Here is a 25,872-nt window from a genome sequence, read left to right on the forward strand (position 1 = left end):
ACAGAGGAAGAACCAAGAGAAAGTGGGTTTATGTCGTACGAAGAGAGATTTGAATTAGACATTAGGAAGAACTTCAAGAAACTAAGATGATTAAACACTATGATGGAAGACCAAAGGAAATTATGAAATCTCCATCCCTGAAGATCTTTAAAAATAGCTTAGACACACATATGGATTGGATGGTTTAACTATTCAGTGGTAGAATTCTCGCCTGCCACTTGGAAGGCCCAAGTTCAATTTCCGGCCAATGCGCACTTTTAAAAAAGCAGCATGGCTTAGTGGATAGAGCATGGGCCTGGGAATCAGAAAGACTTGGGTTCTAATCCCAGCTCTACCACATGTCTTCTGTGTGACCTTGGGCATATCACATCACTTCTCTGGGCCTCAGCTACCTCATTCGTAAAATGGGGATTAAGAGTATGAGCACCAGGGCTGAATCCTTAGTGCCTCTGCCATGTTACTCCCAGCTATAGGAGAGTGATTATTAGCCACCTTGTCCACTAGGACACCAGCATAGATTCCACACTGACCAAGAGTCCAATGGGCAATGTCCCAAAGGATGAACAGAAAGAAAGAGGTCTATCCCTTTAGGCCTGCTGTTAGCCTTCTCTGGATTAGCTGGTGGGATTGTGGGCCACCCACCAACTCACAGCCCCTTTCTTCTCACCCATCAATGTCAGCTGTCTCCACGTAGCACAGGCTGCTGGGTTCTGAGCTGGCCAGTAAGAGCAGGTCGGCCTTGAAGATAAGGAATAGGGTTCAATTGTAGGCAGAGAGATTTCATTTAGACATAAAGAAGAACCGCAAGAAAAAGCCACCAACTTACTGGAACAAAGTCGTCCTTCTTCAGGCAAACCACATCGCCCACCTGGATGTCCCGCCATTTCTTCTTGCAGAAACTATAAGGGAAGGTGCTCAAGGCCAGGGCTGAGATGGAGGCCAGGATAATGCCACAAAGTCTCCCAGAGTCCAAGCCCTGACCTGGTCATTCATTCATTCAATAGTATCTATTGAGCGCTTACTATGTGCAGAGCACTGTATTAAGCGCTTGGAGTGTACAATTCGGCAACTGATAGAGACAATCCCTACCCAATAACGGGCTCACAATCTAAACGGGGGAGACAGACAGCAAAGCAAAACAGAACAAAACAAAACTAACAGTCTAGCACAGACATCATCAAAATAAATAGAATCATAGAGATATACACATCATTAACCAAATAAATAAGGTAATAAATAATATATACAAATATGCACAGTGCTGAGGGGAGGGGAAGGAAGAAGAGCAGAGGGTGGGAGAAGGGGGAATGGGGAGGGGAGGAGGAGCAGAGGGAAAGGGGTCAGAGATGCCATACTCCCAGCAGAGGCTGCTTCCCACTTCCAAGCTTTGACTCTGAGCCAGTGAGATTAATCTCAGATCAAGAAGAGCCTTGTATCCCCAGGCCTTACAAGGTCTTTGACCTGGGCCCAGGCCAAAGCTCTATTCACCTTGACCTTTGGGAAAGGTTGGGTTAATGAGTTCTTCTACTGAGGACTTTTCTGACAGGGCCCTATACCCTGCTGCTGATAGGAAAATGAAGAAAGCATTCCTTCTCTCCCCCTGGAGATCACTGCTATCTGCCTCACCTTTTCCCAATCAGGATTTGGCAGGGTCTGCTATTGATGGACCAATCGCTCCTGTGCCGGGCCTGGAAAACAGAAGAAATGAAGCAGAAAGCAAATTACCCAATGACCACAGTCTGCCTGCCCCTGGGCCTGAGAAATATAAGACTGGGCCCCACAAAGGCAAGGATGAGGAGGAAAGTAGAGCATCTGGGTCAGGCGTCAATCTCTCTATGTGTCCTGGGAGCCATGTTGGGGAGGGAGGGGCTGGGAAGAAAGAAGGGATGAAATCCCAAGATGGCCATAGGGTGAAGCCATGAGAACTAGTTTCTGGACCTCATATGACCAACCCGTAGCCTGCCCCAGAAACTGAGCTGGCTTGTCCCAGGGAATATGGAGTCCCCAAACTGCCATCCTCAGGGTAGGGCCAGTCCCCCCAATCCACTCTGAACTCACGATATCATCCACGAGGTCCCGGGTTCCCCTGATGATGAGGAGGCAGGCAAGGGGCAGCAAAAGGGCAAACCAGGGCAGTGTGGAGATCTCTGGGATGGTCTGCAGTAGGAAAGATGCAGTCTCATTATCATCCAGGGCCCATGGTCTTCCTGAGAACAGAGCCCCACCACACACCACTACCCCCATTCCAGTTCTGTCCCTTCACCATCTCTGATTCTATGTCTTCCCCAAACAGTGCAGTAGCTTGCAGCCAATGAAAGAGTCTGACTGGATCTTGCCCACTCCTTAACAGTCGTTGTGATTTCAGTCTCATTTTCAATGCAACCCAAGGAGGGTTGGCATAATAATTAGTCACAATTCAGCTCAGTTTTCATGGCAAACTAGGTTGGGCAAATGGAGATAAGGCAGAGGGATCCTAGTGCAAGTACAGTGCCCATTTGTCCTGTTTCATACCAGGCTTTCAGCAGCTCTGCCCCTGTCCCACATTAATTCAGCACCACCAGTCACCTTGATTTCTCATGTTTTCATTTTCAGGCACAGCCTCCCTTCGCCTCAGCTCCTGTACCCCAAAACTGGTGGCTGTTTGGAGGGACCAAGGAGAGGACTATGATGGCTCTGGGCTGATTGGAGGTGACAGAGTACCCCCAGAAAGACATCCTGGGCTCAGGCAGATTCAAGCAGAATCTGGCAGACTACCACAAAAATAGTGTCCTCCACATGACATCAGCACATCACACTACAGGGCAGCAAAATGCATGGACTGTCACACGCATCACAGGTTCCAGTTTTTTGGGAGTGCCCTCATTGGCCATCCTAAGTGCACCTTTCATGTGTGGACCTCTTGATTAGCTTGAGACTTATTCCATTTAAGAATCATGTCTGGTGGAACTGCAACCCTATTCTCTCCCCATACTATGCCTCTGGACTTCGTAGGGACTGAAAAACCTGGAGATGTCCTTTGTCATCATATCAATGTGGTGATGCCAGGGTCTCAGGGCCAGATTGGATGTGGGAGTAACAGTGCTGAATCCCTATCAGAAAGCAGCATCTACACACTCCACATTCTGTCAGCATAATAATTATGGTATTTGTTAAGCACTTACTATGTGCAGAGCACTGTTCTAAGCACTGGGGTAGATACAAGGTAATCAGATTGTCCCTTGTGGGGCTCACATTTTTTAATCCCCATTTTTACAGATGAGGTAACTGAGGCACAGAGAAGTGAAGTGACTTGCCCAAGGTCACACAGCAGACAAGTGACGGAGGCAGGATTAGAACCCATGACCATAGGGCTTACACTGGACATTAGATTTTCCCCAACTGGAATTGTGACTAAAATAGGACTTTCTTCAGCAAAACTCCCTTGGGAAAAATGCTAGTTCCTGATTTAACCCAAAGCATTAAACCCTTAGGAAGAAGACATTAGGGGCCTCACCTGCATTGGGCAGTGGAGATGTATAGTAAGTTTGGGGAGGTCATGTTGCTCTGAGTCAGGGACTAGCAAGATGATCCTGATATACAAGTGGATACACAGGAAAAATTCCCCCTTCCCTTCCAGAGTATAGAATCACTGAAGATGCCATCCCCTGCAAGACTCTGGGAGAGTGGCAGCAGCTTGGTCCTACCTGGAGGCATGAGGAGCCGAGGGAACTGAGGACCACACCGTTGGACTAGTCATCAACTGTTAATGTCACAGCTGTTGGTTTTGATTCCACCATGTGAGCCCACCATGTGAGCCTGTTTTCTTTGTCCCCCTCCACTCCTTCCCCACGAGCCTGCTCTTCCTCCCCGCCCACTCCACTTCCCGAGGACTTGGAGCCCCCTTAGGCCAGGGACCGGTTGTCTGAATCCATGTCCACATCTCTTCCCCAGACCTTAGCACCATTCTCTGCTTTGCCTGGGGTCAGAATTTAACCAGTGTTATTACTGATTGATTGATACTGTATGTTGCACTTAGAGTGTATTCTCCCAAGAGCTTAGTTCCATGCTCTGCACACAGTAAGTGCTCAATAAATACCACTGATTGATCTCTGGCAGTCAATCCAATACTGTCTTTGAAACCCTGAAACCCCCGATTCCTGGATCATCTTGGCAGAATGTCTCCTCCCTTTGGCCCATTAGGTTGAGGTCATTGGCAGGGAAATAGCTCATTTGTTCCTGAATAGCAGAACAGTGGCTCTTCCTCTCACTTCCCCCTGAGACATTTACTTGGCATTTCCTCTTTTCCACAGAAAGAGAATTAGGATTCAGGGTGGGAAAGATGCCAGAAGAACAGATTATCTCCAGAGACATACTTGGCATAACCTCATCCCTTGAAGGTATCCACAAGCTCAGCTACTGCAAATATTTTAGGGGTGAGGAGAGAAAGAGAGATGGCAAAGGAAGGAGAATGAGGAGTGGAAAAATTATGGAGCTTCTTGTTTCTTTTTCACAGAGGTGTCTAAATAGGTCCAAGTTCTTTCTTATTGATAAATATGAACCTCAAACTCAACTTTCCATTATTTATTCATTCAGTCATATTTATTGAGTGTTTACTGTGTGTAGAGCACTGTACTAAGCACTTGGGAGAGTACAATACACAGAGACATTCCCTGCACATGACAATCTTACAGTCTGGGGGGAGGGGCGTGGGGAAGACACACATCAATGCAAATAAATTGTAGATATGTATATAAGAGCTATGGAGCTGGGAGTGGGGGAAAGAACAAAGACAGCAAGTCAGGGGGACAGAGAAGAGACTAGGAGAAGAGGAAAAGAGGGGCTTAGTCTGGGAAGGCCTCTTGGAGAAGTGCCTTCAATAAGGCTTTGTGGGGGTTGGGAGAGAGTAATTGTCAGACTTGAGGAGGGAGGGCATTCCAGGCCAGAGGCAGGATGTGGGCTAGGGTCAACAGAGAGATAGGCAAGATCAAACCATATTGAGAAGGTTAGCGTTAGAGGAGCGAAGTGTGAAGGCTGAGTTGTAGAAGGAGAGTAATGAGGTGAGGTTGGAGGGGGCATGATGGTGGAGTGCTTTAAAGTCAATGGTGAGAAGTTTTTCTTGGATGCAGAGGTGGATGGTCAATCACTGGAGTTTTCTGAGGAGTGGGGTGACATGTCCTGGTAGAAAAATGATCCAGGCAGCTGAGTGAAGTATGGACTGGAGTGGGGAGAGACAGGAGGCTGGGAGATCAGCAAGGAGGCTGATGCAGTAATCCAGATGTGATAGGATGGGTGATTGTATTAGCATGTTAGCATCTTGGATGGAGAGGAAAGGGCAGATTTTAGCAATGCTGTGAAGGTGGGACTGATAGGATTTAGGGATGGATTAAATATGTGGGTTGAATGAGAGAGAGGAGTCAAGGATAAAGCCAAGGTTACTGGCTTGTGATACAGGAAGGATGGTGTTATATAGTACTCTCCCAAGCACTTAGGATAGTGCTTTGCACACAGTAAGTGCTCAATAAATATGATTGAATGAATGAATGGTTCTGTCTACAATGATGGGAAAGTCAGGGGGAGGAAGATAGAGTTCTGTTAAGCTAGAGGTGATGGGAGAACATCCAAATAGAGATGTCTTGAAGGCAAGAGGAAATGTGAGACTGCAGAGAAGGAGAGAGATCAGGGCTGGAGATGTAGATTTTGGGTATCAACCACATAGAGGTGGTAGTTGAAGCCATGTTAGCGAATGAGTTCTCCAAGGGCGTAGTTGGTGGCAGAGTCAGGGATCAAACACATGAGGCCCATGAACTAGCCACTAGCCTACCCTCCCATTCCTGAGCCCAGCTATCCTAGGTCCCAGAGAGCCCAAGGGATCCTCTCCAATTACAGGAGGAGTCTTTGCCTAGACTTTCTCTTCCATCCCCACCCCCTGTTCCAGCAGGGACTCCCATCCCCAGCCTACACTATGTCCTCAGATCCCTCACCTGCAGGAGAATGACGAAGAGGAAGTAGAGGTTGGCCATGCGATGGAACTGCTCGTAGAGGTTCAAGGGCAGGAAGGTGAATATATTGTACTTGGCTGTCTTGATGGCATTATCCTGAAATAACAATGAACACCCCTATTTTGGACCCTGCTGAAGCCAGGTCACCTTCCTGCCAGTCATGGAGGTCATGGGAGCCAAAGTTACTTCAATAGTGTTTCCTTCCATCTTTCTCCTTACCATGGGTTTTAAAGCACCGAATCAGCTTCCCCCTCCTATCTTACCTGAATGATCTTTACTACAACCCAACGTGTCCACTTCACTCCTTAAATACCAACCTACTCTCTGTACTTCAAACTCTACTATCTCACTGCCAACATCTTGTCCACATCCTCCCTTGGCCCTGAAACTTCCTCCCCCTTCATATCCAACAGACTACTGTTCTCCCCATCTTCAAAGTCCTACTAAAATCATATTGCCTCCAAGAGCCCTTCCCTGACTAAGCCTTCACTTTCTCTAGTCACCCTCCCTTCTATATCACCTATGCACTTGGCTATATAGCCCTTTAGCACTTTGATCTTCACCCCACTTCCACAGCACTTAAGTACATCCATTTGTAATTGATCTTAACATCTGTCTTCTCACTAGATGGTAAGCTTCTTTAGGGCAGGGATCTTGTCTACCTACTCTACTGTACTGTACTCTCCCAAGTGCTTAGTACAGTGATCTGCACACAGTAAGTGTTCACTGAATACCATTGATTGATTCCAACCCACCAAACTCTCCAGGCTTCGAAGGGGCACTGGTAGGATAAGGAAAGTCCACAGACAGAATGGGGAAGAAGTTGGATGCCTGGACCCTGAGTCTTGAACAGGCCCAATTTCCCCTTCTCCCAACCCCTCATATCTTAGGACCCTTTTGTGAATCATCATCTCTAAGGCTGAAGCAGACTAAAATGACTCACCGCATATTTTCTCTTCTTCCAGCACAGGAAAAACTTCTTCTTGATCTGCTCATGATAAGCCTGGTCATTGGCCTTCACCTCCCAGGTGAACTCTGAAAGCCAAATAGAACCCATGGCAATTCTTACTGCCAAGCACTGAGCAGCTGGTGGAATGCACTGATGAGGAGATGGTAACTAACTATCTCTCAAAGGAGAGCTAATTGGCTCCCCAGGAAGTGTCTGGCTCACCTGACAGCAAACACATGAGCAGACAAACAAATCAGCAGGCACAGTAGTGGGACTGAAATACTTCTCCCAACCACAGCCCCCTGCTCCCCATCAGGGCCTACACTATTCCCTATAACTATCTCCTACCCTCCCAGCACTGATGAACTTCTTCACATCTACTTCCCCACCTCACTCCCCAGCCTCCTCATCCCCCACCCCCAACTTGATCAGTGTTGCACTCACCTGGTTCTTTCTCATTGCTATCCTTGTAGTTGTCCTGGGAACCGTTGCCACTCATCCTGATAGAACTACAAGAACCAGCACAGTCATCTTTCTCTCTGCCTTGCTGACCACCAGGAATGTCATCACCTGGAGTTTTCCTTCAGCAGTCAAAGTCTCTTCTTCCAGATCCAATCCCCTCCCCCGCTCCAGGATTCAGAGAGAGTAGGGCAATTCTCGCTCAGGAGGGTAGCCCAAGGCCTCAGAGAGGGAATAAATGATGGAGCCAGACACACAGCCTGGTATCCAAATTCCAATACAGGGCTCTTGCCACCAGAGCTTGCCTATTCCTCCTCCTCTCCAGCCCTCATCCCCAAAGGGAAACCAGCAAGGAACACCTGGGTCCAACAGAGAAGAGTAATCTTGATGGTGGCAACTGTTTGATTTGGGAATCATCTCCTGAGGGAAGGTGGGGGACATTCTGTCCCTCAGGAGGCTGAAAAGTCTCCTGGAGAAATAACAGAAGGTGTGTTCCAGGGAGCTTCCTGGCCTGACCCTAAGAGGAGTTGGCATAGCCTGTTAGGGCTTTTGCATGCTCTGTTTGTATGTGTGCCCAGTCATCAGAACTCCCAACCTTCTGAACCACCACAGTGGTGTGGCACTGCGGGAAATTATGCTATGCAGTCTGAAGACATAAGAGGAAATAACCTAAAAGAAAAGAATGCATATAAAAGTTGAAGTGGAAGCTTCAATTTCAAAATCAAGATTTCTAAATGTCCATCAGCATGAAAGCCAACACCTTTAGCAAGTCCACTGAGGAGCCCAGAGAAAACTCTCCTCATGCTTGAACGTGGCTGCCACAGGATTTGAAAGGAAATCCGCTCATCAGCTCAATCAATCAGTCAATCAATCGAATTTGTTACGCATTTACTGTGTGCAGAGCACTTTACTAAGCATTTGGGAGAATACAACCCAACATTTTAACAGACACATTCCCTGACCACAATGAGTTTTTGAGCTTTAGACCTGAGAAGTCATCAGAGGATCTTCCTTATGCCTGGAACTCCCTCCCACTTCAAACCAGCCAGCCCACAATTTTCCCCCATCTTCAAAGCCCTCCTGAAAAAACTACTTCCTGCAGGAGGCCCTTCCTGATGAAGGTCCACCTTCCCAGGTTATGTTTGTCCTACAGCCACCCTTAGCACTTAATGTTTATGCACTCTCTCAAAACCTCCAATGGTTAGGGATTTCTGCATAATATGGAGAGGAATGAGCAACCATTGGGTGTGTTGAGGAGTACAGGATAACTATAGTGTGACATTTTAGAAAAATGATCTAGGCAGCAAAAGAAAATATGGACTGGAGATAGGACCTTTATTTTCTCATGGCAATCTATAATTTTCTGATCAGCGAACTGTAGGACACTGATTTATCCAGCCCTGGCTCCTTCTTTGCCTTTGTGTTTTCTCTAAAACAAGATGGTTATTCTTAGAATCAAGACCACCTAAAAGGAACAGAGGCCAGAGAGTTCTGTGTATATGAATATTAAATGCATAAAAATGCAAAATGCTAGGCACTCTGGTACAACAAGGCCAACTGTTTACAGTGCCCCCCACCTCCACCTCCTTGCCTTTGTACATGCTGTTCTCCTTCCATAGCTTCATCATCAAACCTCTGCCTTTCTCTTAAAAAACCTGTAAGCTTCCCTCCTTAATGAAACCTTGTCAGACTGACCTCACCTGGTTGACTCACCACTCCAAATGTCCCAGAAATCCTGATGCACTTAGGCCCAATATAAACTCCTTTTTCCTTCATTTGTGTTTTTTGTATATTTTTAGACTCTTTTTTGTTTCATTCATTTGGATTTCATATTTTTTTCATTTGTTCTGGGGTCTCTAGGTTTATCTGGTTTCCCCCATTAGGCTGTTAGCTTTGAGGGCAGGGCCCATGATGTTTTCCTTTCACTCACTTCCTTTCACTTATAGGTCATCAAGAAACACTGGGGACTGATTGGCAATGACGTATACATAGGAGTCTTGTATTTCCAGTCAATAGTTCAGACATTATTTGTAATTGGGCTGCAGTCCTAACAGAGACAGCACTCTTACCAAGTGCTCCGTGGGCATACAACTCTGTGGCAAAGGAATGGGGACAAGGGAACGTGAAGGTATGAAGAGGTGGGTGCAGAGAAGGGTAGGGCAGAGGAAGAATGAGAATGAAAATGACTTCATAAGGCAGAAAGAGAAAGATTAAGAGGAGAAGGTGAGGGGAGAGAGGGGAGAGGAATCCAGGCAATAATTTCCAGCTCTCTCTAGGGGCCAAGCTTTTTCCAAGAGAGCTTGGAGCCCAGGGTAATTTTTCACTCATCACACAAGTAATTAAGAAACCCAATCACCAGTCCAGGGAACTCAGAACTCTGCATGCCAGAGGCCTTCTGAGGGTGACTCCTAATAGGAGTTGATGACCTGTGAGATGGCCTCTGAGAAAGTGGTGTCTTTTCTGTTTCTCAGTGGTTTAAGGTGAGTGATCCCTGGGGCAAGTGGGGATGGAGGGTTAGGGAATGAGGGTTGCCCAATGTGAGAGTTTAAGAAATATTCTCCAGATTCCTGACCTACAGCAACATTGCTGAGAAAAACTGATATCAAAGGAGTAACCACAGTTCAATATATAATTTCCAAAAATTGATTCTCTCTATAAAAGAGCTTCATTTTTCTAATCAGGTGGTGTGGGCTCAAAACAGGAGAAGGTTCCCAACCAGACCAAGCCAGAAAAAAAACCCCGCTGGTTCACTTGGTTGGACAAACTGCTGAAACTCCCCTCAACAACTCCCCCCGCCATCCTCTCCCAGCCCTGCCACTCATCTCTAACCAGGTTTTAACATCATCTTTGTCACATATTATTTATTGCTTCAATCTCCAAATGGGGGTAGTGCCCTGCTGAGCATCATATGCAGCAAGTTCAATAGACACGAAAGGCGGCTGGTGGGCTGATGTCACCAGGGGTATTGAGAAGCAGCATGGCCTAGTGGAAAGAGCACGTCCTGGGAGTCAGAGGATCTGGGTTCTAATCCTAGCCCTGTCACTTCCCTGTTGTGTGACCTTGGGTGAGTCACTTAACTGCTCTGTGCCTCCGTTTCCTTATCTGTAAAATGTGGATAAAATACTTCTCCTCCCCCATAGGCTGTGAGCCCTATGGGGGACAAAGACTGTCTGACCTGATTACCTTGTATCTGCCCCAGCAGATACAGATAAAAGTACTTTGCTTGGAATATAGTAGGCACTTAACAAATGCCACAATGATCATTTTTTTTTATTACTGGGAATTAGTTTGTCATTTGTTAAGCACTTACTATGAACCAGGAATTGTACTAAACGATGGGGTAGATTCAAGGAATCAGACTGGACACAGTCCATGCCCTACACGGGGCTCATAGTCTTAATCTCCATTTTTCAAATGAGGGAACTGAGGCACATAAAATTTAAGTGACTTTCCCAAAGTCATACAGCAGACAAGACGCAGAGCCAGGATTATAATAATGATGGTATTTGTTAAGCGCTTACTATGTGCAAAGCACTGTTCTAAGCACTAGGGGGTGGGAGGGAGGGGGAATACAGGTGATTGTTGTCCCAAGTGGGGCTCACAGTCTTAATCCCCATTTTACAGATGAGGGAACTGAGGCACAGAGAAGTGAAGTGACTTGCCCAAGTTCACACAGCTAAGTGGCAGATCTGGGATTAGAACCCATGACCTCTGACTCCCAAGCCTGGACTCTTTCCACTGAGCCATGCTGCTTCTGCAACCCAGGTCCTCTGACTCCCAGGCCCACACTCTTTCCACTAGGCCATGCTGCTTCTTTTAGTTGGGAAAAGCCTACTGGGATTTAAAGATGTGGAGAGCCTCCAGCTGGAGAATTTGAAGGGGGAGAGTTTTCCAAGGGGGTAGGATGTGACCAGTGAGCTGGGGTTGGGAGATTGAGAACAGTGAATAGTAGGAAGGTGAGCTTGGGAGGCACGAAGAGTGCTAACTGGGGTGTAGCAAGTGGCTGAAGTGAGTACTCTTGTCTTCTGTGTGATCTTGGACAAGTCACTTAACATCTCTGTCCCTCAATTACTGGGGACTGTGAGCCCCACATGGGACAGGGACTGTGTCCAACCTGGTTAGCTTGTATCTAACCTGGTGCTTAGTACAGAGCCTGGCACAGAATAAGAACTAAACAAATACCATTTTTTTTACAAAAGGAGAGAACTGGTGGAGTGCTTTGAAGTCAATGGGCAGGAACTTTTGTATGATCTATTGCTTCTGATGTCCCTTGTTTGTGATTCTCTTGCCTCCAACCCATTGCTCAAGGTTTTCCCAATGCATGGAACGCCTTCTCTTTAGGTTTTGCCAAACTACTTGGTTCTTACCCCTCCTCCAGAAGATATGATTTCAAGGTCTGAACCCTATCTAGAACTGACCAGACTCCTTGTGATGCTCAGACTAGGAGACTTCCAAGGTCACTCCTGATCCTTGAGCTCTGCTGTATCGATATGACTTCTGGGAACCAGACCAATGAAGTAAGTTTAAGGGAAAAACGCTGAGCTGGTCCTCCTGTCTAGTCCCCACCCACAAAATGCTCCCACAGTTTGTTACAGTCAGGGAAATTAGAGTCAGAATTATTCATACATGCACACAAAGGCACCCATTTAGTCACCGAGTTACACGAATGCACATGTATACACACACACACAGATACACACAAAACACACACTGAGGTCATCGAGTGTCCAGACTGACCAACTGGAAGCAACCAGAACCCCAATATCCAGACCAGACTCCTTCCTGACCTCTGAGCACTCCTCTGCTCCTTCTTTGTCTCAAGAGTACGACGAAAAGCCTAATTCATTTGCTTCTGACTCATTCCCAATGGACTCATTTCAATGATGCTTGAGATCATCTATCCAGACACCTCTGAAGTGCTCTCCCACTTCCACTGTGGCAATGGCCACTCTATTTGGAAAGCTGGATTCCCAGCCATTGGTGGGCATTCTCCCCACAGGAAACAGCAGACATTATGGGGAATAAAAACTGGCTATGTTGGGGCAAAAGGATATCAGGAAATATTGGTGAAAGGACATCTGTAAAATGGGGATTCTATACCTTGTCTTTCCTTCTACTTAGACTGTGAGCCCCATGTGAGACAGGAGTTGTGTTGCACCTGATGATCTTGTATCTACCCCTGTGCTTAGTACAGTACTTGGCACAAAGTAAACACTTAATAAATCCCACAAGCATCAATCAATCATAATTTTTGAATGCTTACTGTGTGCACTGTAAGCACTTACTGTACTAAGCACTTGGGAGAGTACAGTATAACCGTATAGCTGACACAGTCCCTGCCCATAATGAGCTTACAGTCTAGAGGGGGAGACAGACATTAATATAAATAAATAAATTACGGATATGTACATAAGTACTGTGGGGTTGGGAGGGGGCTGATGAATAAAGGGAGCAAGTCAGGGTGAAGCAGAAGGGCAGAAGGAAGTGGAAGAAAAGGAAGAGAGGGCATAGTCAGGGAAGGCCTCTTGGAAGAGATTGAAAAGCCTTTCAATAAGGCTTTGAAGGGCGGGGAAAGTAACTGTCTGCAGGATATGAAGAAGGAGGGTGTTGCAGGAGATGGGCTAGTGGTCATCAGTGATATCGAGATTGAGGTACAGTGAGTAGGTTAGCATTAGAGGAGTGAATTGTGCAGGCTGGGTTGTGGTAGGAGTGTAGAGAGGTGAGGTAGGTGGGGGGCAAGGTGATTTATTGCTTTAAAGCCAGTGGTAAGGAGTTTCTGTTTGATTTGGAGGCGGCATTTATTGAGTGCTTACTATGTGCAGAGCACTGTACTTAGCACTTGGTCAAGAACAATACAACAGAGTTAGCAGACCCACTCCCTGCCAGAACAAGCTTACAGTCTAGAGGGGGAGACAGACATTAATATAAATAAATAAGTAATTTATCATCATCAGGGGCACTGCTAAGGCCCAAGAAAAAACCCAGGGCTCTGATGCTAACCATGCAGGGTGACACCAGCCCACAGGCCCAAGGTCACCAAGGCACAGCAAGTATCTACTGGGAGATAAGGCCAGAACAAAGACAACAGTGAAGTATTTAGTTTCATCTCCTTCTTCCCCCACCTTCTCATTCCAGACAATCTGAGCCTGGCCCAAATCCTGACTGATTTTATTCAGTGCCAGTTGGACCTGGTCCTGCAGCCTCGGCGGGAGGAGAATCAGAGAATGCTGTAGTTCTGAATTCTCCAGACAAATTCTCAGCACAGTGAGTTGGGCAAAGCAGAGAAGCAGAGGGAATATACCTTTTCTCTAGTCTTCAGCCACCTCTTGCCATCTAATGCACCATCTCTGACCCTGGCTCAATGTAGAGGAGGCAGATGGAAGGACTGGCTTACCTTGCCCAGTGGTACAGGCCCAGGGAGACATAATGATGGGATTTCCTGAGCATTTACTATTTGCCCAGCACTGGGGAGGATAAAAGATAATCAGATAGGATGCAGTCCCTGTCCCTCATGGTGCCTCACAATCTAAGAGGGTGGGAGTGCAGGTATCTTTTCCCCATTTAACAGATGGGAAGACTGAGACCGAGAGAGGTTAGGCAACTTGTCCAAGGTCACACAGCAGGCCAGTGACAGAGCTGAGATTAGAACATGGGCTTCCTGACTTGCAGTCCCTACTCTTTCCACCAGGCCTTACAATACCATGCCTTGCCTTGTCATGTAACTTTGGGAGGGAAAAGCCCTACCTTTTGAGATCCCTAAAAAAAAAACAGTGTTGTTTACATACTACCATTTGTCAGGATCCTTCATAGAGGCCATCAAGCAGGCCTGGAAAAGTTTTAACCTTCTTTAAACCCAGGATACTAGTAAGGGTGGTCCTCATGCAAAGTCACCATAAAAGGTCACCACTTTGGTTCAAGACCAAAGTTCTTTTTTCAAAAGCAGCCATAGCAAATATTAAGAGTTCTCTCTGAGGATCTGGCACTGAACCTGGTGTTTCTGGGAGCCTAGCCTACCAAGTAGATTAGGCCCAAACTGTATGTGACTCTTATGAGTATACAGAAAAACCTCCATGGCACAGACTGGCCTTGAAGTCCCAAGATGACTTCAAGCAGAGGTGGGAGTGGGAATATTGCAGTGCATGTCTTCCCTATTGAAGAATTGATGGGGACAGGGAGAAACTGTGTGAGGAGGGAAGGAAAAGCTCAGTTGGGGAGGAAGAAATGTAGTCAGGGAAAGCATTGGCAGGGAGGCAGGAGGATAAACAGAAAGCTAGTTGCAGATGAGGTGCCCAGTGTTCTGGTTTTATATTGGACAGTCTAGCTTTCAGCTTGTCTGGCCCAGGTCCAGTCCAAATATGGCAGCAGGATGTCTTTATGTCTGGTATTTGTTATTTTCAGTACCAGCCTCCCTCCACTGCAGCTCCTGCTGCTGCTTCTGAGTGTTCAGAGACACCTCAAAGGGGAAACCCCAAGGCTTTCCAGCAGGTGTGAGGAGGTTAGAGGTCTGCCCCAGGGGAACACTCAAGGTTCAGGTGAATTTGGCACAAAATGGCACATATAACATCATTACATAATGCTGCATGCCCAGCACAATGCACATGGTACCGAGTCATTATCCAAGGAGCAGGAATTAGATAGGACCTGCTCCAGTAGTTAAGGGAGGGATCCAGCAAGACTGTTTCTCCCACTCCATCTCCGTGACAATGATTTTTGAGGGGGTGGCTGCTGCTGCCCAGACCATTTCCCCATCTCCTAAACTCAAGTGCTTCCATATCCCCACTTTCCAGGAGAGGATGCTACAGAGCCAGGCCCATGGAGCAGAAGTCGCACTCTTCCCATCTGACACTTAAGCCAGCAAAGGTGCCCCCAGGAGCAGGGGTAGGGAAGGGACTGCTGTTCCTCCCCCAACCTCATCCTCAATTCATGTTGGCAGCTTCCATCTCCTATATGGTTGGTGAAGGGCTAGTTTTGAAGTTAATTTTATCTTGTTGCATTTGTTCTACAAACTGCCAGTTCAGTATTATGTCCAAGCACAAACAGGCTAAACTGTAGAAATTTAAAACAATAATAATAATTGTGGTATTTGCACTGGGGTAGATACAAGATAATCAGGTCCCACATGGGGCTCATAAACTAAGTAGGAGGGAGAGCAGGTATTGAATTTTCATTTTGCAGAGAAGGAAACTGAGGTAGAGAGAAGTGAAATGATTTGCCCAAGGTCACACAACACAAAAGTGGAGTTAGAATTAGAACCCAGGTCCCCTGATTCCCAGGCCCATGCCCTTTCCACTAAGCCAAGCTGCTTCACAGCACCATCCTCAAAGGAGCTCTGGTGACTTCATGTATGAGATATCATAACCCTCCTAACATCTCTAGAAGGGATCTTTCCCTTCAGTTTACCAGTGGGGAAATTGAAACAGAGAGGTTAGGTGATTTGTTCACATAAAAAGAGGCAGCAAAACTGGGACTGGAAACCATGTATCTTGACTCTGAGTAGGTTAGGAAGCACTAGAGCCATCTCAACACTTGAAAATGGCACCCAGTCACAGCAACCTTGCAGCAAGTAAACAACAGCAGCAGCCACTGAAATGACAAGGGACATTTTGAGGAAGAGGCGAGCCAGGCAAAGAGAGAGACAGTTACCCTCCCTCTAAGAGGAATGAAATGAAATTTTAAGTGGCAGGGAAGAGAGAGGTTTAGGGGCAGTGAAAGGCCTGAAAAGCTAGCCGAAATCTGATCCTCACTGATAACCATCACAAGAGAAACTTTTCTGGGGGAAGAAGCCAAGGGTTTTCATATGTGTCAGCAACCCAGATGCCAGCTGCAAAATTTTAGAATTCCAACTCCAACAGAGTTAGTGTTGGGACTGGGCAGGGGGAAGGAAAGAGGGAGGGACAATAAAGGGGGGAGAGGAAAGAGGGGGGAGGGATGAGGGAGGGACAAGAGAGAAGAGGGATGAGAAGGGGGGAGGAGGAGAAAAGGGGGGAGGGAAGAGATGGGAGGGAGGGAGAGAAGAGAAAGGAGGAGGGGGAGGAAAGAAAGGAGAAGGGTGTGGAAGCACGAAATGGGGAGAAAGGAGAGGATCAACTTCTGAATGATGAGTGGTGGCACAGGAGAGAAAGAAGGAAGTTGCCATTTCCAAAGGAAAGGAGGCTGGACAGTCTAGCTGCAGTATGGAGGCAATGGGAATCTCTGCTTCCCTGTGGAAGGGATCCCTTCCCAAATGAGTTTGGAAGCCCAATCCCTCTATCTCAGGGAGCTGGGGAGAAGGCAATTCCATTTCAGTGTTCCCAAGATATAGATTTCACCCAACTCTCTCTACCCAAAAAGCCCGGCAGGCAGGCAACATGTCTACCAATTCTGTTGTATTGAACCTTCTTGTGTGTTTAGTAATAATAATAATAATAATAATGTTGGTATTTGTTAAGCACTTACTATGTGCAGAGCACTATTTTAAGCGCTGGGGTAGATACAGGGTAATCAGGTTGCCCCACGTGAGGCTCACAGTCTTAATCCCCATTTTTTGAGGCTCACAGTCTTAATCCCCATTTTACAGATGAGGGAACTGAGGCACAGAGAAGTGAAGTGACTTGCCTACAGTCACACAGCTGACAAGGGGCAGAGCAGGATTCGAACCCATGACCTCTGACTCCCAAGCCCAGGCTCTTTCCACTGAGCCATGCTGCTTCCCCGTACACAAACAGACAAGCGTTCAATAAATACCATTGGTTGATTGCTTATCCATCCAGCTCAACTTAGAACCTAAGTCCTCAGGGAAGTTTTCAGGAGTTTGCTTCCTGTCTTCTTCCTCCCTCTCTGTCCCCCTGCCCCCACCCCACCCCCTTAGGAAAGAGCTGAGCCCAGGAAGAAATGGAAATGGGCCCCTCTCTCTGCAGAGTGGGAGGGAAAGAGCTAGGTAACTCCAGAAGCAAGGAGTTCAGGCCCCTGAGAGTTCAGCCAGGTACCCCTCCCAAGCCAAACTTGGCTTGGTGGACAGAGGACAGGGGATGAGACTAGGGGGTTTTCCACCTTCAGTGGGCACCTCAGGAATTAGCAGTTCCAATCCCAGAAAGTTTGAGCAGCCGAACAACTGCAGCTTAGTTTCCAAGCTACTTAGAAAAGGGGGCCTCTTGGGGCTTTCTGCAGCAATTCACAAAGACGTTTCTTAATCAGAGCACTGGGCCTCATATGGGTATCCCACCCATCTCTGCCTCCCCAAGAAACAGCCTCTGTGGAGCCTGCACTCACCTCCACCCCCCGAGGACAGACCTGCAAAACTACAAACCAAAGCTCACACTAGTCTAGCAGGAGAGGGCTGAGTGTTTGGCTAGAGAATTATTTCTGAAGCATTGAAAGTACAGTAATATTACTAACATCTTGCTTTTCTAGCTTTTTTACCTGTACAAGACAGTGCCTGTCCCACAAAGGCTAACCCCCGCCTCCTGCTCTCCTCTGCATAGTTTTCAGAAACTACTCCCCTTAGAGGCCCTTAGTCCCTGGATTCCTAGTTCCCCATGATGTGCTCCTTGGAATTCTCTAATCTGCCACACACCCATGCCTACAGTTCCAGCTCGGAACCGGGAAATTACCCATGCTCCCGTGTGCCAATCTGCAAAGCAGCGAAAGAATTCCCTCTCCTGACTTTGAAGCCAGGGGAGAAGGGGGGAAGTTAGTGTCAGCTCCTGGAGACATATGCGATCAAAACAAGAGCCCTGGAGGGCTAGTATTTTGCAGTGGCCACTGGCACAGTTGGAGGTAATCTCGTAACATGGGGATTCAGGGGAATCCATGCAAAGGCTTCCACTCACCAGCCCCACTACCACAGGGATTTGGATTCTCCAGTCTTTCCCTATCCAACTGAGCAGATTTTTCACTTCAGCAAATCCAGGAGTGTGGCTCTAGGCAGCACCCTGTCCCCCTGGGTAGGGACTGAGCCAACCAAGAGAGAGCCAGAAAGTACCGTGCTGCCCCTAGCCCCTGTTCTAAAGAAAGCCAAGCCCCTCAGATTACAATCAGCCTACAGGCCAGTAGGGGACTCACCTGGGCCCTGAGGGCTCCTGGAATCAGGTTCGAGCGTTGGACAGAGACCTCACACCTCCTGTACTGTGCTGACGGAGCTGTCTGGAGAGAGTTGAGGCATTCAGGTCTTAAATGCAACCGTGAGCACGTGAGAGAGAGGCAGAAAAGCTCCTCCCAGGATGCCTGCTGAAGAGAAAACAGAGCTACTGTCCCCAGACGAGGGCGCATATTCAGGCACACATACGCGCGCGTGCACACACACACATACACTCTCTCTCTCTCTCTCTCTCTCTCTCTCTCTCTCTCTCTTTCTCTCTTTCCCATTCCTTTCCAGAGTCCAGAGTAGAAGTAATGGCCCTTCCAGGAAGTCTTGTCCTTCTCAGCCAGGGCTCCCAAAGAGTTCACGTTCCGTCCATTTCACTCCCATTCTCAGCCACTATTTCAGTTCACTTAGCTCCACTGAAGTGGATTGGATTCTCTCCATCTTCCTCCCCACTTTCTTGACCCCTGAAAAGTCTCTTTAGTCCACTTGCCTGGCCAATGCTGATCCCAGTTCTAAGAACACGTTCACCTCCACCAGCTCAGGAAAAAGTGTGGGGTTGGAGGCTAGAGTTGGTCTGAAGGTACCTGGGGCTCTGGCTATTAGCCTCTAATGAGGCTTGGATTCAGTTTTTTGCATTGGGTCACCCTCCTATGAAAATTTCCAGAGTCTGCCATTCCCCTCCATGCCAGTTTGAATACCCTCTAAGGGAGAAAGACCTCAGTTTCTTTGTAGAGCAGAGAACTACAAGGAGACTACACTGACAGGTCAGTCAATCACTCACAATATGCATAGAGTATTCACTGTGCACTAAGTGCAGGGGAGAGTACAGTAGAGATAGTAGTCATAATTTAGCAGAGAAATGGACTCAAAAATAAATTACAGATAAGAGGAAGTAAACAAGCATAAAGATATGCTCATAAGTGCTATGAGAAGTTTACAGCGTGGCTCAGTGGAAAGAGCACGGGCTTAGGAGTCAGAGGTCATGGGTTCTAATCCCGGCTCCGCCGCTTGTCAGCTGTGTGACTTTGGGCAAGTCACTTAACTCCTCTGTGCCTCAGTTACCTCATCTGGAAAATGGGGATTAAGACTGTGAGCCCTGCATGGGACCTGATTACCCTGTATCTAACCCAGCACTTAGAACAGTGTTCGGCACATAGTAAGTGCTTAACAAATACCAACATTATTATTATTAAGTACACAGGTGCTTAGGTGGTGTGAAATTGCTGAAGTAGCAGTGGGAGGAAGATGAGAAATTAATCATAAAAGGCCCCCTGGAGGAGAGTTGATTCCAGAAGGACTCTGAAGGTGTGGAGACCTGTGGTCTGTCAAATATAAAGAGAGAGGGCCCAGTGAGTTGTGAGGGGAAGGAAGGGTGTGAGTTGGGATGTAATGAGAGAGGAACGAGGATAAGTATAAGTAGGAGAGAGAGAGCTGACTGAGTGCCTTCATTCATTCATTCATTCAATCATATTTATTGAGTGCTTACTGTGTGCAGAGTATTGTACTAAGTGCTTGGAATGTACAATTCAGCAACAGAGACAATCCCTGCCCAACAATGGGCTCACAGTCTACAAGGGGGAGACAGAAAGCAAAGCAAAACAAGTAGTCAGGCATCATTACCAACAAAATAGATAAATAGAATAAATAATATATACAAATATACATAAGTGTCGTGGGGAGGGGAAGGGGGTAGAGCAGAGGGAGGGAGTGGGGGGAATGAGGAGGGGAGGAGGAGCAGAGGGAAAGGAGGTGAGCTCTCAGTAGGGCTTGGAAAAGGGGAAGAGAGTTAGTTTGGCGGATGTGAAGAGGGAGGACATTCCAGGTCAGTGGTAGGACATGGGCCAAGGGTCGACGGCGGGACAGGTGAGAACGAGGCACAGTGAGGAGGTTAGTGGCAGAGGAGCTGAGTGTACGGGGTGAGCTGTAGAGGGAAAGAAGAGAGGTGAGGTAGGAGGGGGTGTCACCAACCTCCGGGGACAGGTTCTTTTGGAATCGGCTTGGTGACAGAGAGAGAGAGAGGCCAGGGATGGAATATCTGAGTTTGCATAAATTTATTCCTTGGGGTGAATTGAATTAATTAGTTATTTAGATGCGACAAATCAGCCTTCCCTTTTTGGGAGAGATATGGCGTTAAAGCTTACCTAACGGGAGGAATACACTGGTATGTTACTCACGTGTGGCCGGACACCTGACCCCACTTATGATTTACTCACAACATGGTGAGGCGGCTGGCTCCCACCACACTGTCGACCATCCCCTCCTCCTCCATACCTTATCTCACCTTGGCTTCACGGACTCTGTCCTCTCCTGGTTCTCCTCTTACCTCTCTGGCCGGTCATTCTCGGTCTCCTTCACTGGAGCCTCCTCCCCCTCCCATCCTTTAACTGTTGGAGTTCCTCAAGGGTCAGTTCTTGGCCCTCTTCTGTTCTCCATTTACACTCACTCCCTTGGTGAACTCATTCGCTCTCACGGCTTTGACTACCATCTCTACGCAGATGACACGCAGATCTACATCTCCGCCCCTGTCCTCTCCCCCTCCCTTCAGGCTCACATCTCCTCCTGCCTCCGGGACGTCTCCACCTGGATGTCGGCCCGCCACCTAAAACTCAACATGAGCAAGACTGAGCTCCTCATCTTCCCTCCCAAACCCGGTCCTTTCCCAGACTTCTCTATCACCGTGGATGGCACGACCATCCTTCCCGTCTCTCAGGCCCGCAATCTCGGTGTCATCCTTGACTCGTCCCTCTCGTTCACCCCACACATCCTATCCGTTACCAAGACCTGCTGGTTTCATCTCTACAATATCGCCAAGATCCGCCCTTTCCTCTCCACCCAAACGGCTACCTTACTGTTACGGGCTCTCGTTATATCCCGGCTAGACTACTGTGTCAGCCTTCTCTCTGACCTCCCTTCCTCCTCTCTCGCCCCGCTCCGGTCTATTCTTCACTCCGCTGCCCGGCTCATCTTCCTGCAGAAACGATCTGGGCATGTCACTCCCCTTCTTAAACAACTCCAGTGGTTGCCTATCGACCTCCGCTCCAAACAAAAACTCCTCACTCTAGGCTTCAAGGCTCTCCATCACCTTGCCCCTTCCTACCTCTCCTCCCTTCTCTCTTTCTACCGCCCACCCCGCACGCTCCGCTCCTCTGCCGCCCACCTCCTCACCGTCCCTCGGTCTTGCCTATCCCGCCGTCGACCCCTGGGTCACGTCCTCCCGCGGTCCTGGAACGCCCCCCCCCTCACCTCCGCCAAACTGATTCTCTTTCCCTCTTCAAAACCCTACTTAAAAATCACCTCCTCCAAGAGGCGTTCCCAGACTGAGCTCCTCTTCCCCCTCTACTCCCTCTGCCATTCCCCCTTTACCTCTCCGCAGCTAAAGCCTCATTTTCCCCTTTTCCCTCTGCTCCTCCACCTCTCCCTTCCCATCCCCACAGCACTGTACTCGTCCGCTCAACTGTATATATTTTCATTACCCTATTTATTTTGTTAATGAATTGTACATCGCCTTGATTCTATTTAGTTGCCATTGTTTTTACGAGATGTTCTTCCCCTTGACGCTGTTTATTGCCATTGTTCTTGTCTGTCCGTCTCCCCCGATTAGACTGTAAGCCCGTCAAACGGCAGGGACTATATCTGTTGCCGACTTGTTCATTCCAAGCGCTTAGTACAGTGCTCTGCACATAGTAAGCGCTCAATAAATACTATTGAATGTGCACGCCCCACCCAGGAGGAATCCACCTTTGCGTTAAATACACTTATGCGTTAAACACTAATGAGTTACATACACTTATGAGTTACACTTATGCGTTAAACCCAGTTATGAGTTACCCACTTATGTGTTACTTGCACTTGGTGAGGCAGCTAGCTCCCACCCTATTCACATCCCACTCGGGAGGCACCCACTTAGGCATCAAATCCACTTATGTGCTACTTGCATTTGGTGAGGCGCCTAGCTCCCACCTTATTCACGTCCCACTGGGGAGGCACCCACTTAGACATCAAATCCATTTAAATGTTACATACCTATGGTGAAGCATCTGGCTTCCAACCCCACGAGCACTCAGCAGGACGGGACACTCACCCATCCCACGGCTCCTCATTTGGTGCAGGCAGAGCAGCCTTCTTACACTCTGGACAGAGGCGACCTGCAGCCGGCTGCTTCAAGTCCCATTCCTCTGCACAGAAGGTTAGAGGCGGCAGGTATTTATCACCTGTGCCCTTAGGCCATTCCAGCTTCCAGCCTCAGTTTATCCAATCTTTATCCTCCCCCCTCCTCCATTCCTAATTTGATTGGCACAGGGACGAGGGACATCTTCTGTATTCCCAGCTTGGACTGTCAATCTGGCAGTTTTGGTTGTGGGGGTGGTGTTCCACCCTCATTTCCGAGTTCCGCCTGCTGGCTCAGGAGGTCACGAGACAGCATTTGACCTTGAGATGGTCCGTACCCCAGGGTCACCTTGGGACAGGGGGCAAGGTGATGAAGAGCTTTGAAGCCAGGAGTGAGGAGTTTTTGCTTCATGCAAAGGTTGATAGGCAACCTCTGGAGGTTTTTGAGGAGGGGATGATAATGTTGGTATTTGTTAAGCGCTTACTATGTGCCGAGCACTGTTCTAAGCGCTGGGGTAGACACAGGGGAATCAGGTTGTCCCACTCTGGGGAGTGACATGCCCAGAGCATTTCTATAGAAAGATAATCCGGGCAGTGGAGTGAAGTATAGACTGAAGCAGGGAGAGACAGGAGAATGGGAGATCAGAGAGGAGGCTGATGCAATAAACTAGTTGGGATATTATGAGAGATTGTACCAGCAAGGTAGCAGTTTGGATGGAGAGGAAAGGGCGGATCTTGGTGATGTGAAGGTGAGACCAGCAGGTTTTGGTGACAGATTGGATGTGTGGGGTGAATGAGAGAGCAGAGTCAAGGATGACACCAAGGTTGCAGGCTTGTGAGACGGGAAGGATGGTAGTGCGGGCCACAGTGATGGTAAAGTCAGGGAGAAGACAGGGTTTGGGAGGGAAGATAAGGAGCTCAGTCTTGGACATGTTGAGTTTTAGGTGGAGGGCGGACACCCAGGTGGAGATGTCCTGAAGGCAGGAGGATATACAAACCTGGAAGTAGAGAGAGAGAGAACAGGGGAGGAGGCCTTAAAACTGATGGTCAGGAATTTCTGTTTCCTGTGGAGAGGAATGGGCAGCCACTGGTGTTTTATGAGGAGTGGGAAGACATATGCAAAATGGTGTTTCAGTTGAATGATCCGGAGAATAGAGTGAAATATGGACTGGAGAGGGAAGAGACTAGAGGCAAGGAGGTCACTGAGGATGTAAACCACGAGAACCATGTTGTGGCAGTTTTGATGGAGAAGAAGGAACAGATTCTGGAAACGTTGTGGAGGAAGAACTGAAATAATTTGGTGATCAAAAGAATATGGGTGTCGAAAGAGAGGGAGTCAAATAAAATGCCAACATTGTAGGCTTGAGAGAAGGGGAGGATGGTGGACATGTCAATTGTATTGTGAAAGTTAGATGTCAATTTTGGACACAATGAGCTTGAGGTGGCGGGTGGGAACATCCATATAGGAATGCCCTGGAGGCAGGAGGAATTGAGAGACTGCAGAGAAAGAGAAAGGTCAGGGTTGGAGAGGTAGATATGAGAGCCATATGCATAGAGGTAGTAGTTAAAGTTGTGGGAGTGGATGAGCTCACATTGGACACAGTCCCTAGTCCCACACGGGGCTCACGGTCTAAGAAAGAGGGAGGCACTTTGCATGGCATAGCAGATAGAGGATGGGCCTGGGAGTCAGAAGGTCATGTGTTCCAATCCCAGCTCTGCCACTTGTCTGCTGTGTGGCCTTGAGGAAGTCACTTCACTTCTCTGTGCCTCAGTTACCTCATCTATAAAACAGGGATTAAGACTGTGAGCCCTATGAGGGACAGGGGCCGTGTCCAACCTGATTTGCTTGCATTCACCCCATTTCTTAGTACAGTGCCTGGCATGTAGTAAGTGCTTAACGAATACCATTATTATTATTATTATTAATAACAGGTATTTACAGTTTACAGTTGAGGAAACTGAGGCACAGAGAAGTTATGTAAGTTGCCCAAAGTCAGAGAAATGGCAATTGGCAAAGACAGAATTAAGAACCCAGGTCCTCTGACTCCCAGGTCTGTGCTCCTTCCACTAAGCCATGCTGCTTCTCTATATGAAATGTAGCTCCAATACATAAGCACTAGATCCTGAGGCTTCAATAACCAGGTAAATCTGTGGGCTCAAAGTGCCTCACATCCCCCAACACCTCCTCCCTTGATCAAGACTTCTGTGGACTTCATCAACGATTCTTCCCTACTACTTTAGAAGGGAGGTTGAAACTGTACTTCCCATTCAATCAATCAATGGCATTTATTGAGCATGAGAGCACTAAATAGGAAATGAGGCTCAGTGAGGTTAAATGACCAGTTCAAGGTTACACCACACATCACTGGAAGTTGGAATTGGGACTCATCACTTCCTCCCTGACCTTACTTGTCCACTTGCCCTAAACAACAACCTGTTGGAAAATGGAACTCCTCCCCCACGCTCCACTCCTCTCCCACCTTGCTCACTCCTCCCCTGGCCAGTGTTGTTGTTCAATCTGAGCCCAAGTTCCTTCAGGGTCAAACAATGAGGAAGCTTCAAAGCACATAGGACGTGACCTGCATCCCACCCACTTGTCAAAAATAAGGAAGGCACACTCAAAAGCTGCTTATGAAAGCAGGAGACAAACAACATTCTTAAATTACCATCCCTGGCAGGTTGAGGAATTATAGGGCACAAAAGCATAGGAGTTTGTGTTCTAAGTTTTCTTCCTGCACCTGTGCTTATTCAATAGTGGTACCGCTCCTGACATGAGAGAACTAGCACCAGTCCCAAAATAACCACAGTCATTGACCTCAGTTTAATCTCTCCGGCAGAATTCTGCAGCTTGTTGAGTCTCCCACCCCTGACAGCCACTACCAGGAGTGAGTGGGGAGGGAGAAGAGGGCTAATTTATCTGGAAGGAGATGCTGCTGCACTCCAGTTAGAGCATTTGAAATGTCGTGACCACTGGACTCTGGATTGGGGTACCTGAAAATGACTCTTTTGTCTGTAACCTGGCATTAGATCTTAATGTTTTCACTACTGTCATTTTCGTATGTTATTTTGTTGCTTCAATCCTTCCTTGTGAGTCAGGGGCCTTCCACCGCCCCAGCCCTCTCCCTCTTATTCTGAGATTGTGAGGCAGGAACAGTGTTTGATTTTTTTTTCTCCAATGTAATCTTCTTCAGCACTTAGTACAGTTCTGTGCACACAATAGGCGCTCATTAAATCCTAGTCAATGAATAAATGACAATCTCAAATAAAATCACCTCTTCCTTCCTAGTTAGTTTGTGTTTATATGCACTGTTCAGTAC

The 25,872-nt window shown here is 47.6% G+C and overlaps 1 protein-coding gene across 1 annotated transcript in view; it reads right to left on the reverse strand.

Moving 5' to 3' along the window:
* The window catches only part of ATP8B3 (ATPase phospholipid transporting 8B3), a 53,838-nt gene extending 35,319 nt beyond the window's left edge, over nucleotides 1-18,519 (reverse strand). The window contains exons 1-9 of the mRNA XM_029053358.1: nucleotides 18,427-18,519; nucleotides 7,372-7,436; nucleotides 6,922-7,013; nucleotides 5,961-6,074; nucleotides 2,059-2,157; nucleotides 1,627-1,688; nucleotides 827-899; nucleotides 668-738; nucleotides 510-525 (exon numbers count right to left, since the gene is read on the reverse strand). Of these exons, the coding sequence (XP_028909191.1) occupies nucleotides 510-525; nucleotides 668-738; nucleotides 827-899; nucleotides 1,627-1,688; nucleotides 2,059-2,157; nucleotides 5,961-6,074; nucleotides 6,922-7,013; nucleotides 7,372-7,426 (582 nt within the window). The 5' untranslated portion in view covers nucleotides 7,427-7,436; nucleotides 18,427-18,519. The remainder of the gene's footprint in view (nucleotides 1-509; nucleotides 526-667; nucleotides 739-826; nucleotides 900-1,626; nucleotides 1,689-2,058; nucleotides 2,158-5,960; nucleotides 6,075-6,921; nucleotides 7,014-7,371; nucleotides 7,437-18,426) is intronic.
* Between the last annotated feature and the right edge of the window lie 7,353 nt (nucleotides 18,520-25,872).

This window comes from Ornithorhynchus anatinus, chromosome X2 (genome assembly GCF_004115215.2).
Source record: "Ornithorhynchus anatinus isolate Pmale09 chromosome X2, mOrnAna1.pri.v4, whole genome shotgun sequence".
Lineage (NCBI taxonomy): Eukaryota > Metazoa > Chordata > Mammalia > Monotremata > Ornithorhynchidae > Ornithorhynchus > Ornithorhynchus anatinus.